We start from the raw sequence: 13,107 nt of genomic DNA on the forward strand, positions 1-13,107 counted from the left end.
ATATGCATGTATGTTTATGTGCAGAAAAACTGAACGCTGCAACATACCATTGTACTTTCTGAACATAGTTTTCTAAACTGCAAATTACTTTAAAAGGTATTCCTTTTTTCCACTTTTGAGTTCTTCCCTCTTCATTTGAATTTCATGGTTATTGTTGGACGATCCTAATGCTTTCCCCAAACACTTTGAATATGTACCACATACAGCAATAGAAGAAAATATTTGTAGCTCAGGGTTAAAACTGTGGATCCTTGTGCTCTATGAGCTTGGTTGCTTTCTTATAGTTGCTTTCTCTTCATTGCCCAATTACATTACATTATCAGTGCTAGAAGGGAACAAAGCGCAAACCCCACTAACACTGATGGGTATAATGAAACATCCGCAAGAAAACAATCAAGCCCAGAGAACACCAAGGTATCACATCTTTTCCTTTCTTTCTGTTTTCCTTTATCTTTCTTTAATTATATAAATGAGCTAAGCCATGATCAATCCCTGTAATGAAATATGATGGTCAGGCAAACTTTATTTTTAAACCAGATCTTGAAATAAGGCTTTGGAGTCTGATTGGTGTGTTACACATTTTCAGTTTTATTTTATTGTGTTTATTATGTGCACAAACCCTTCATTTCACCTTCCATATTAAAAAAAAGACTTCATGAAACAAGGCAAAAAATAACTTACCATTATATGAAAATTAATTGTAACCAATCACAAAACATACATATTAATAGAAAAAGTCACACTATTTTTTTTAGGGAATATGATATAAAATGAATAAATGCCAACTATAGCAAAATCAGCCAGATGTACAACATGGTATAAGAAATTCAACTCTCTATAAAGGAGCGTATAAAAATATGTACAAAAGTTCTAAGATTGATAGAAAACACATTCGCATATACCGTACCTTCTTCTCTTCCCAAAGTGCTTTGCATTAACAACATTATACAAGACACTCTACTTTGTGTTCAAAAACCTGTTAACTTTAAAACTCATTTCTTTGATTTTATCTGTATTTTTAAAATACACATAAAAAGTGCTGGTTTTACAAATTACAAAAAAAAGCAAGTTGCTTTGAAATGGCACAGTCAAAACATGGGCAATAAACACAATGACTTTTTTTAAAAAAAGTTTTGTAATAATAATATTCAACAGTACTAAAAAGGTGACATTTATATTAACTCCAGTGTATAGTTTTCCCTACCATGGATATAAATGCTTTTGAACAACAGATGGGCAGTCCCATCATGATTTAGCCCAGCCAGCCTGGAAAAGAAAGTTTGTTTATTTTCAAGCTTCCAAAGAATCATTAATTTCTTGCAAGAGTTTAGAGCAGTGGTCCTCAACCTTTTTGACCCCAGGAACCGGTTCTGTGGAAAACAAACTTTCCATGGACTGGGAGGGAGGAGGATGGTTTCATGCACTACCTAGATCCCACACATGTGCAGATGCATGAACCGGTTCCTAATGGGCCACATACCAGTACTGGTCCACGGCCCGGAGGCTGGGGACCCCTGGTTTAGAGGATAGTGGAAAGGATGTTCACTCCTTTCACTCCTACAGTGGTTTTCTTCACATTGTTTAGCTATGAATGGCTGTGCAGAAAGCAGGTACCTCGGTGCTGTGCGTATGGACATTCTGGTTCCTATACAGATTAAAGTCCATGAAGATGCAATGGGAGTTAGTAGGTTGGCTGCGCAACATAGCGGTCTATTTCTGTAAACTACCTATATTAATATAGTGATGCTTATTGGTTGCATCTTCACACAAAAAAAGTTTATATCAAACTCCTTTATACAGGTAAGAATAGTCAACTTTCCCAAATTTAAGAGATGCAAAATATTTGTATTATAACATGACCCTGTTTTGTTTGGTGCTGTTCACCACATAAGGAAGGGCCCCAGTTTTGTCATCAGATTTAGTCTTCCTATGTATTTCGTGATAGTGCTAATGAAATATGAAGAAGATATGTTAATTTGATTCAGGGAAGGCATGGGGTGTTTAGTGAAAATGAGCCACTCTTTGTAAGCATGGCAGTTTCCATAGCACATTTAACTTTTTACCAGAAGAACATTTGCACTAATTTGTTCTAATGAATCTCAAGAAATTTAAGTCAAATTCTTGTAAAATTGACAAGGTTTCATTTGGGTGGCCACAAGTAGGATTTCCTTTAACCTTGAATTCTGAGATGTGATGTTTGTTCACACATGTCAGAATTCAAGGTTAGAGGAAATTCTATCTGTGGCCACCCAAATGAAGCCTTGCAAAGGTTCCTGGATGGGATCAGATTGCTTGGAGGTGGGAGGGGATCGGACCTTTTTGGATGGGATTTTTGGGTTTGCTGCTTTCAGTGCCAACGAAAAATGGTTGAGCAAGGGAGGAAGGTGGATAGAAACGGGGGAATAGGCTTATTACTAAAACCTGAACTTCCATGTATCCCTGTTCTCCATTTTTCTGGGGGGGGGGAAGAGTTCTTAAAGAATGGAAGTCCTATTTTCAGTGGCATTTAATACAAGTATAAGTATTTCTTTTCAATAAAAGCAAAAAGCTCCTTGATTTTCTTAATGATACAGCTCATATTGTTAAGCTACCAAGGATAGTCTTTGGGGACTACAGAGCATTTTTCAAAAAATAAAACCAAGAAATAATAAAATCTGAGAATGACATCTTCATTTTTAATTTTTAAGACTTAATCTAAAGATTAATCTATGCAGTCTAATGTTATCTATCTATCTATCTATCTATCTATCTATCTATCTATCTATCTATCATCTACCTACCTACCTACCTACCTATCTACCTCAGGGGTGTCAAACTCAAGGCCACGGGTTAGGTCTGGCCTGTGGGGTACTTAGATCTGGCCCACAGGGCTGCCCTGGAGACAGTGAAGGACTGGCCCACAGTGCCTCTGCCAGTGAAAACAGAGCTCAGGAGGGCCACAGAGCTCCGTTTTTGCTGGCAGAGGGTTGCAGGAGGCTGTTGCAGCCAGAAACGGAGCTCGGGAGACTGTTTTCGCTGGCAGAGTGCTCAGACCACCTCAGGGGCCTCCAACATGAGTGACGTCGAGCTGGCCATGCTCACCCTGGCCATGCCCCCCCGCCCCCCCGAGGTCAAACACGATCAGGGGTGTCAATCAAGTTTGATACCCCTGATCTATCTTATCTATCTATCATCATCTTATTCTCCCCATATGTGAGCTGCTGCAAGGATCTACAGGCACTTTCTCATGAAAAATGGCTACGGATAAATGGGATTATGTAGGAAATGGGAGAAGAGAGCCTGAACTCTATTATTATTATTATTATTATTTATTAGATTTCTATACCGCCCTACTCCCGAAGGACTCAACTCTATCCTCCAAATAGAGGGCTTAGGCACTGTTAAATGCATGCTTTTATAGAAATGATCCAGCCTCTTCATCACTAGATACAAAATCTGCAGAGGAATGCAATAAAGTGCAATCAAGATCTGATTCAGCAAGGGCATCCCCACACAGATTTCTTTTGCTGGAATAGAATACACATACTAATAGTGGATATTTTAAAATGTGGCTACACTGTATCTATAATTTCACAAAGCACCTTAATAAATGTAAATATAATTTAGTATCAGGATGTTGGAAGCTTGAATGATGATTTTAGAAACTTTCTACTTATTCTTACTATAGTTTATATACAACAATTCCTTTGGCTGACATCTTCACAGATTGTTTTTTCTTTAGCAATAACAGGTCATTATCGAAGACGATGCACAGTGAGAAATTTTTCAAATGAGTTGGCCACAATGACTAAACAAGCCACAAGTAAACAATGAACAAAGAAGGCTGCTGTTTGAATTATATGTCTCTGTATCTATGACAAAGACCATACCTTGAAAGGCAAATCCACATTTTACTTTCCAAACATATTTATAACCATTCAGAAACAACACAAAAGCCTTTGCAATGGAGTTAATACCTGATGTGCTAACTGTTTTTACCAAAAAGAGGACAGAAAGTACCATAGGGAAAAAAAAACCCTTCAGATTTATATACTAGCATACAGTATGTGCAATATTAATGTGGGAAAAATAAACTTTTAAAATACATGATGAATAAAGTACAAAATATGTTTCACAGATGTACAAAATTTCTGAATGTAACTATATGTGACCTCAAAGATCTGAAATGACATGCTAGGCTGATATGTTTTTGATCAGAACTTCAAATTTGGGAGAAGATATTTAATTCTTTTCTTCTTCTTCAGTGGAAATCCTCAGTTTCCTCCCAATTTCTGTTCCTGTATTTGGTTCTCCACTTGAGTGGTACAATTAGGATAGTAGATAGGAAAGATAAACTCAGTTTCAGTGGGAGGACTGATAGAGAGGGGAGAACTGGCTTTCCTCTCCCTGCAACACAGTACTAATTCAGATCACTGCTCTTATCTTTCTTACATGCATATCAAACATTATAAAAGTTATCAAAATGGCATTAATTATTTGCTAGCATTAATGAAGAATCTCTATTCTAAATTTGTATATCTGCGTTTTAAAATTTTCTATGGAGAATTCATCACATAAAACATAAACATTAAATTATAATGCATAAATCCAGTAAAATAAATTCTCTTCAGGTGAACATGGCAAAAAAAAAATCACCAGCACACCTCTTTAAGCTAACAATTAATACTGGATGCTGAAAAGAAGCTCAAATTGTACTATTGTCACCAACATCATATCATCAAAAAATACATTCCCTTTTCACCCTCCATCCTGTGAGATTACGTGCTTAGATTTCAAAGCACTGCAAGACAGGTTCTTCATTTTAGAAATCTGCTTTTGTGAGAAGTTTATTGTTGTTGACCATTATTAGAATTCCTCCAAGAGTTTTAAAAATTCCAACAATTCATTGAAAAATATACTAAGCAGTGCAGTAATTATTCTCTTATGGAAACGGTTATGCAACAGAAAAGGCCAAATTAAAACAATTGCTCACATTTGGCAAATACATGTCACCCAACATCTTGCAACACCTTATATCAGCTGTAGCTGTGAAGTTGGGATCTTTCTGGTGATATTTTCTTTATTTCTTGAGTAAGTAGTTTCAGAGACCAACAGAAGATGATCTATAATAGGCTGAATGGTTGAGATGATATGCAGAGCTGTAGTCTGTGCTTCCTCAGCCTTCCATATAAAGTGAAGACAGTTGACTAGGACAACGATCCACAGCATTTATATGGAGGAAACTTGCATCTTCCATCCCACTGCGCAATGAATCACCAAAGGCCATTGGAAAATCATAAACTGGAGAAAAATGAAGATATTTAGACATTAGTCAAACTTAACTTGAAAAACTCAGGGATTTTATACAGAAAAAAGTGGCAGCAAGCAATTGTTGGATTTCTTAGGCATATTTGGATATCTAATGTGTGTTAGAATGTTAAGAGAAGAAATACTGTGTCAGAACTGAGAATGCTGAAGGAGGAAAAGTGTTTTACCAGCAATTTGAAACGGGGATACGACAGGGGATCGAGGAACAAGATGAAGCCTCTGCTTTCTGTTTCTCTGCTCTAACTTCAACTGATATTTACTTTTTTCTGTACCTGCTCCTTCTCTGTTTAGCAAATTGGAGATATATTGTTAACTGTTAAAATTTCCCATTATTAACAGATAAAAAATGACAAGTAACAGTGACAGAGAGTGACTCTAGAATACTCTGCCCTGAACTGAATATGTGATCTTAGGAAAGCTACTCTCTGTCAGCCTCAATTAAGTGATAAAGCATCTATAGTAGTGATAAAACCAATTTATCTTACAAGAATATAAGAAATAAGAATACGACATAAAAATAAACATTAGAAATATTAAATGTAAATATAGACTCAAGGTACTTAGTAGAATTTATCAAGTATCTTTTTCTATTGGTGTTCATAAATACCTCTACTACTTGATGTTTGATAGTGACTGAGTCAATTCATAAAGATTATGCATCTTAAAATATGGAGGCTGTCTTCAACCAATTTGCGTACCAAAAGAGACATATTAGAGTTAAAATAGATTTTTTTTAAAAAAAAAATCGTTATATAAGGTGAGATGTGGATATAGACATTGAAGAACGTAATATACCGATGTACGATCTTAAGAAATAAGTCATCACGTTTAAATGTTATATATGTTGTGTATTGTTTTATTTGTATTTTTTTTCTCTGTGTGTATGTTTTTAAAATTAATAAAAATTAAAAAAAAAAGAAAAAAGAAAAAAGAAGAAAAAAGTAATAATAATTCCTTTCTATCCATCATCTCTTGTCCATTTTAATACTTCAATTCTTATTTGTTTTTTGGCTTTGTCTTTGATCTTTGTCTCTATCAGCATCTGTGTCTTCACCATTCAGTCTGAATATTTCTCCCATCTCTATCCTCCTAAGCTGCCAGGTCTCCAGAGTGTCCACCTAAACCCCTATCTCCCTTTCAAAAATATCTTCCAGGTTATCCAATTCCATTTTTAAGTCTCTTGAAGTACTTTCCCTTGGTTTGTTTCATCAGTCATTATTATCTTTATCATCTTCTCCTTCTCATCTTCTTGCTTTGTTTGCTGGTTTGTCTGTTCTATCTTTTCCTCCATTCTTTCTGCTGTCTCCTCTCTTTCCTGGGCTCTTTGATCTTCATTCATTATCACTTGTAGCATATTTTCTATTTTCCCATTTAAGTCTTGCATTAGGTTCTTTATCTCTCTATGGTTCTTTGTCATAGTATCCCTGATGCTTTGAAACATCAACATCATTTCTTATGAATTCTCACTCATTTCCCGCTGATGGAGCAGGTCCTCCAGATGAATGTTGCTTATTTCTCTTATCAAGAATTTTCCCAGTCTTGTAGGGGTATGGTATATTTTCCATTCACCAGTAGATGGCTCCCTCACCTCAAGTTTCAGCGTTGTTTCAAGTCTGATAAATTGATTAATCCAGATTTAGTTCAATTTATGGAAGTAAAGTCAACTATTCAAGTAGATTCAAGTAGATAGTTCCAGCATTTTATAATGCCTTTCTAAAACAATGCCTATCCAGTTTGAAAATCCGATTTTCTATGTTTTAAAAGGTCTTTAGCTTTTCTCCCCTTAGTTCTTTTCTTTCGGATCTAGGATTTTTCTCTCTATGGTTGTTCGCTGCTTTAAGAAATAGTTCTAAGAGTCTCTTTTCCTGGATTTTCCTCTTTTTTCCCTTTTAAAGTTAGGGTCCAAATAAAAAAGGAATCTTCTCAACCAGCTCCAGTCACTGTTCATCTATACTGCTCCTGCACATTTCTTTGTTGCCTCAGCTGTCCCAGCTTTGTGGCAATCATGATGGCTGCCACTTCTCCTTGTCATGGATGAGAGGGAAGAAGCCCTGGGTCAAGCAGGAGAGTTGCTGCAGGGCACCCTTCTTTTCTTCACCACCCCTACAGGGTGGCTTTAGCTCCTTTCAGAGCACTCCAACGGGGAGAACTCGGTGCGGGAACTTGGAGACACTCTCCTCATGTCCAATCTTGCCATGATGTCAGCCGGAAGTCCTCAAATAGAAATTTTCACCTAGCTTCTCATTTATTTATTTTCCATCTTAGTATTTATAGTTAACACAGGAACCTGGTTTAAAGTCTATAAGGCTTCAAGCATCTTGAGGGTCACTTTGCTAGTTATAAAGTTCTATAGAGTGATATCAAATTATCATAGCAAATTATATAATGTTCATAGTTTATAATATATACTATGATCTATTCAGTGTAAGAAATTGTTTCCATTTAAGATATAAATGATAAGATATAAATATGGAAATAAAGCAATATTCTACAAATTAGAATAATGTGAGAAGAGATTTTGTTCTCAACTAAAACTGAACCACACTTCCATTGATGATGGTTCTGGAGCTGGGTAGTTGTATATCTTGTTACGACCTGAGTTTCAAATTGGAAAAAAAGTCAATTTGTAATTTGATCACACTTGTCTCCCAGAATTGTTTATGAAACCACTAATGTATAAGAGAATATGTACTTATTTTAAATAATAGTATCACAATATTATAATTGTCATACCTGTAATACCAGAATGTGCTGAAAATGCTTTATGGAAAACATCAAAACCTGACTGACCCATAGATGTCGGTACCAAACAATCTTCAAAAGGAGGGACCATGTTACAAGCTCCAATGTGTTGTATATTTCTCTGATTGTCAGTATAATGAGGGGAGCAGAAAGTCTGTAGTTGCCCATAAACACCTAAAAAGAAGATAACAAGGTTGCCTAAATAATGCATTTCTATTCAAACCAATTTATTCATTTGACTTTACATTTTCAAGCACACTATTCCCTGCTACTTGTAAATATTTGCTAGGGCCTAATTCATGTGCCATCATAGCAATTAATTATCTTGCGATTTTCATGAGAATTGTACATAAAAATAACACATTAATTTTACATCTAATTTAATCTTTGAAACAATCTTTTCATTATTATCAGGTGGCTAGGGCTGAAATATGGCATGTTCGATGGAAAGCAATAGAATTTGGCTACTTCAGCACAGCTTCTTTTATGTTCTTCTAATTCCAACACTGTTCTGTGAAATGAAATAATACTAATTGTTTGCGTTCCAGTCAATTAACCAGATTTACAGGAAAAAACAAATTTAGCACAAGGTTTGCTTGTGGGCGCGCGCATGCTCGCATGTGTTTGCGATACTTCTGCGCATGTGCAGAAGCGTCCGGGTGGGTGGGCGGAGCCTCCTGCCGCCGCCATGGTTCGCCCGATCCGGGGCGAATTGGTAACAACCCACCACTGATGTGGTTGCCTTAAAATACTAAAAGTATGACTGTAATATTTATAATCTTAAATATACTTGAAAAATGGCGATTCAGAAATAATGTCTCACTAAGTATAATCACACATTCATAATTTACATGATTATTTGGGGAGCTGAAGGGATTGCTCATTTACTTAATTTTTTTTTTTAAAAAAAATCTGGTAATTTTGCATAAATACATCTTACTACCAGATCATTTGGAATTCAAGAAAAGTATTGTGGAAAGGCCTAATTTGGGGATGAGTCTGGCCCATTCTCAGCTTAGCTCATGGTCAACAATCTTCAGGCACCATCATGACTCAGTTGTAAACTTGAGCAGTGTGGTTACTATTTGGTGGAACAGTCTAGTAAACTCGTATTTCCTAGATTTTTGTTTAGTAAACTTCAGATATCACGGGGAAAAATATCTGGATTTGAAGATTGCTTGGGAAAGGAGAAGAGGAGAATACACTGTTGGATGTATTACTTGGAACCCTGACAATGAGAATCATGGTGTCAGATAACACCATATAATGTATTCTAGCTGAGTGCATATACAATTTTATGGATATTCTCCAATGTTACTTGGGGATTCTGCATATCAAAGGGCAATGCTATCCACTGTCCATTCATCAATATTTTCAGTATTTATATTTGAAAGAATATACATTCTAATCAACATACTGCCTTTCTCATATAACATTATACTGGATCTAGTGGAGTTATTCTTTCATTTAACCCTTAAGGATGTTGTTAGAGAGAAGAATTGACAGGCAAGAATGGATTCACTCTATTCTTTTGTCAATAACAAAATAGTCAAGTTTGAAGGATCTTAAAACTTGTAACACTAAGCAATTTTACTTAAATTATTTCTAAGGTATCATCTGCTGCAGAGCACACTTTGGGAACATTGTACTGAAAAGTCTTGCACCGATAAAAGAACAAATGAAAACATTTAAAAATACTTGGGAACAATCAGTCCAGGTTTCCATTTACCAATATAAACTTTAGATGCCTTGCGATACAAGAATAATGTTTATATAAAGTGTACAAGCAAATATCATCCTCAGCAAGCCAGAAAAAAAAAATCCTTAAGTAAATGCCATCATGCACCGTGCCATATCAAGTGAATAAGAGCTCGGGTGAGAAATAGAGATTATACCAGCTGGGAAGTTTTTGGCCTTGCTGCTGCAATGAAAGGAAGCAGCAGAGCTTTGCAAAAGTTGATCTCTTCTCTTGACTTCTATAATTGTGAAAATGACCGCATTACTAGAGTTGCAATGTGTCCTGAACTGTTCTCACGTCAGATTCTAAAAAAACAGCCACATCCCGAGAAGGTGGAATAATTGGTTTGGTCTGTATTTCATTGCATGCTTACCTAAGTCATACTTCCCAGTCTAAAGACAAGTCAGAATTCAAGTGTAGACTGTCCTACACTTCCAGTTTATTGCAATTCGAGATGTATAAAACCACGTGTGCAGAAAAACATATTGTATAAAAACGTGTTGGGAAACATGGCTCTATCAATGAAACTTAAAATAGCATGTGCATCACAGGAAATATATAGGAAAATGTAAAAAAAAAAGGAAGCAGATTACAAATAAAGGCAGAAATAGATAGGTTAATTTAAGACCCAGAAATTGAGAATCTCATCACAGTTAAACTTCTTTAAAATTCCAGTTAGATCTCACCAATGAGTAGGACAGCTGACAATAAATCATAAAAAGACATCTAGAAACGCATTTGCAACCCTTGCAGGGGGGGCATCTCTCATGGGCATACCAAGGCAAACCCATCATTGCCCAAGCTGTGTTCTGGACCAACTGAAGCTTCTGAATGGTTCTCATGGACAGCTTCATGTGCAGCACATTGTAGCAGTTGAGCGTTGAGGAGACTGGAGCATAAGGACCTGCTGCTGCAGGAAGGGGCGCATCAGATAAGAGGTGCGTAAAGTCCCCCTTGGCTACAACTGGTACCTGCTCTGTCAGGAGTTGCGAGTCCAAGAGGACCCTCAGATTCCTCACCACTCTTAAATGGGGAAGTGCTGTACAAGAATATAGATGGGAAATCCTCAGTTCCAGGAGACCCTGGTTTCCACAAATAGGATTGAGTCAGATTTAGTTCCTCCCCATCTAGGCTCCACATAGCTTTGGGAAAAGACCTCAACAGGCTCATTTGGCAGAGATTCAAATTCAGAGTTTAATAATCTTCCTGATTTTGGGGTCATTGTTTAAGCTGCAGTTGGCTTCCACAACTTTGACCAAAATATAATCTCCCTGAGAAACATTTTTCATGTTTTGTACTAAGGTCATTTCCTCCACAGTGATATACCAGGTTCTAGCATTACATAGCCATTAATGCCTCTTATATTGGTACAATATTATCTTGACCTTAGATGCATATTTTGATATGGAAATCAAACTCTCAAAATGTTGGCAACAATATGGAATATACATTTAACAAATACCTAACCTATCCTTCCATTTGTTTGATTACAATTGTATCGTTTTGCACATATACAAGTAGTACATCTCAGTATCTAGCAATAGGCACATTAATGAGAGAGAGAGAGAGGGAGGGAGGGAGGGAGAGAGAGAGAGAACCCAACAAGGTACAAAAGCATACATATTATTTTTATTTTTTTTATTATCTAATCCCCATATTTTGGATAACGATATATTCTTTTTTAAAATCTGGGATATTGTCTCTCTCTGTGTGTTATGCATTATGATGACTAAAATATTCTGTTTTAAATACTTTAAAGTTTATTTAGCTTTTTTTTTTTTTTTCAAAAGCTGTAGAATATTGAGCAATTGGATACAGGATTATTCACCATTATTGCCTAAATAGTTTACTTCTTCAGAAATTAGGTATCATTAAGGAAAGTTATTAGTTGGAATTAGGAGTCTTCTATGCTAAGAAAAATGTTGACCTAACAAAAGCAGAGCAACCAAACAATGAAGCAGCCTAATATTTCTGGGAGAGTACAACTCGAATCTGAGGAATATAATTTTAGTATTTATTATATTATTCTAGCAAACCTGTGTTAAACAAGGTGGGGAATTCATGAAAAGTATGGCTTCTGGAATTCATTTCGGCCCCTTTACCAGCCATACCAATGCAAGGAGTCCGTAATTTCTTCTGTGGAACTAAATAACGTGTTTTGTCTGTACGTGCGTCTGCATAATGTGCACACTGGGAAGCCCAGGACAGGCTGCCTGTGACCCACAGAAGAGCTGCTATTAAGAGGTCCTCTTCTGTTCCGCTTTGGAGCGTTATGCTGCTGACAGACAGATGGAGTCCTGACCCTCTTTACATAATTTTCATACATTTCTTTGGGTTGGAAAGAATAAAAAGCATATTAACCTTTTTCTTGCTTCAATTATCCTACATACACACTTCTAATAATAAAATAATTGCATTCAAATGTCAGTCGCTGCAATTGGTGTCTGATTTCATAAAAGAGATTTCACAGAGGATAGAAAAACAAAGACATTCAAGGGATATGCAAGAGAACTGTAATTTTGGATTTGTTCAGGAAGAAGAAATGCACCCTTGATTTAAGCTGATCATTTTGTAGTGATTAGCCACAAAAGGATATTTCTTCACTGTCTAGATGGAAGTTTACTATAGGTGAAATCTACCTTAGAAGTAGAGGACACCCCCCCTTTTTTGGGGGGTGGGGGGAGATTGGAGATAGAGAAAACAATTTGGCAATTTGAAAGAAAGGAGTCTGAGAAGACAAAAGTCCAGCTAATTCTGGAAATAAGGGTAGAAAATGAATTGCAGTTTTAAGAAACACAAATTCTCACTCACTCGTACATATACATACACAGAGAGACAGAGAAATTCAGCAAGACCAGCAAAATCAGAATAGAACAGCAAGATTCTTTGTCCTTTTTAGGCCACAAAGCTTTGTGTAGTAGAAAATAATCCAGTTTGTTTGGAAAAGTTATTGGGGAAATTCTAACGACTGACTCCAGATACATTTGCATTTCCTTCTGAAACTCTCAGGTGAAAGGAAAAACAGAATATATTCATCTCCAATACACTGTAGTCTTGGAGCAATATCAAAGGTGGATTTAATGAAGGAAGTTTTCCCTTGAAAACTTAAATATGTTGACGATTTTCATTCCCTCTAAACCCTCTCCTTCTGTGGGACTAACTTCAGGAACTAGCCCAATGAACTATTTTTTTCTAGAAAATTCCTTTCGTAGAAAACTTCATCATTATTGCTTTTACCTAGGGACATTCCAAGGGAATTCCCAGGATCTGAACTGGCAATGGCTTATGCTTGACACAACAAAACCAACCTGTGATATAAA

The 13,107-nt window shown here is 36.3% G+C and overlaps 1 protein-coding gene across 11 annotated transcripts in view; it reads right to left on the reverse strand.

The window, feature by feature from the left end:
- Positions 1-568: 568 nt before the first annotated feature.
- GLIS3 (GLIS family zinc finger 3) overlaps positions 569-13,107 on the reverse strand; it is a 148,534-nt gene continuing 135,995 nt past the window's right edge. For all 11 annotated transcript variants that reach the window (XM_087886189.1, XM_034410329.3, XM_087886186.1 and 8 more), the window contains 2 exons: positions 8,041-8,223; positions 569-5,280 (listed from right to left, as the gene is read on the reverse strand). In XM_087886189.1, coding sequence (XP_087742315.1) covers positions 5,156-5,280; positions 8,041-8,223 — 308 coding nt within the window. In that variant the 3' untranslated portion in view covers positions 569-5,155. The remainder of the gene's footprint in view (positions 5,281-8,040; positions 8,224-13,107) is intronic.

Source organism: Pantherophis guttatus, chromosome 2 (assembly GCF_059756535.1).
Source record: "Pantherophis guttatus breed Tessera chromosome 2, ASM5975653v1, whole genome shotgun sequence".
Taxonomy (NCBI): Eukaryota; Metazoa; Chordata; class Lepidosauria; order Squamata; family Colubridae; genus Pantherophis; species Pantherophis guttatus.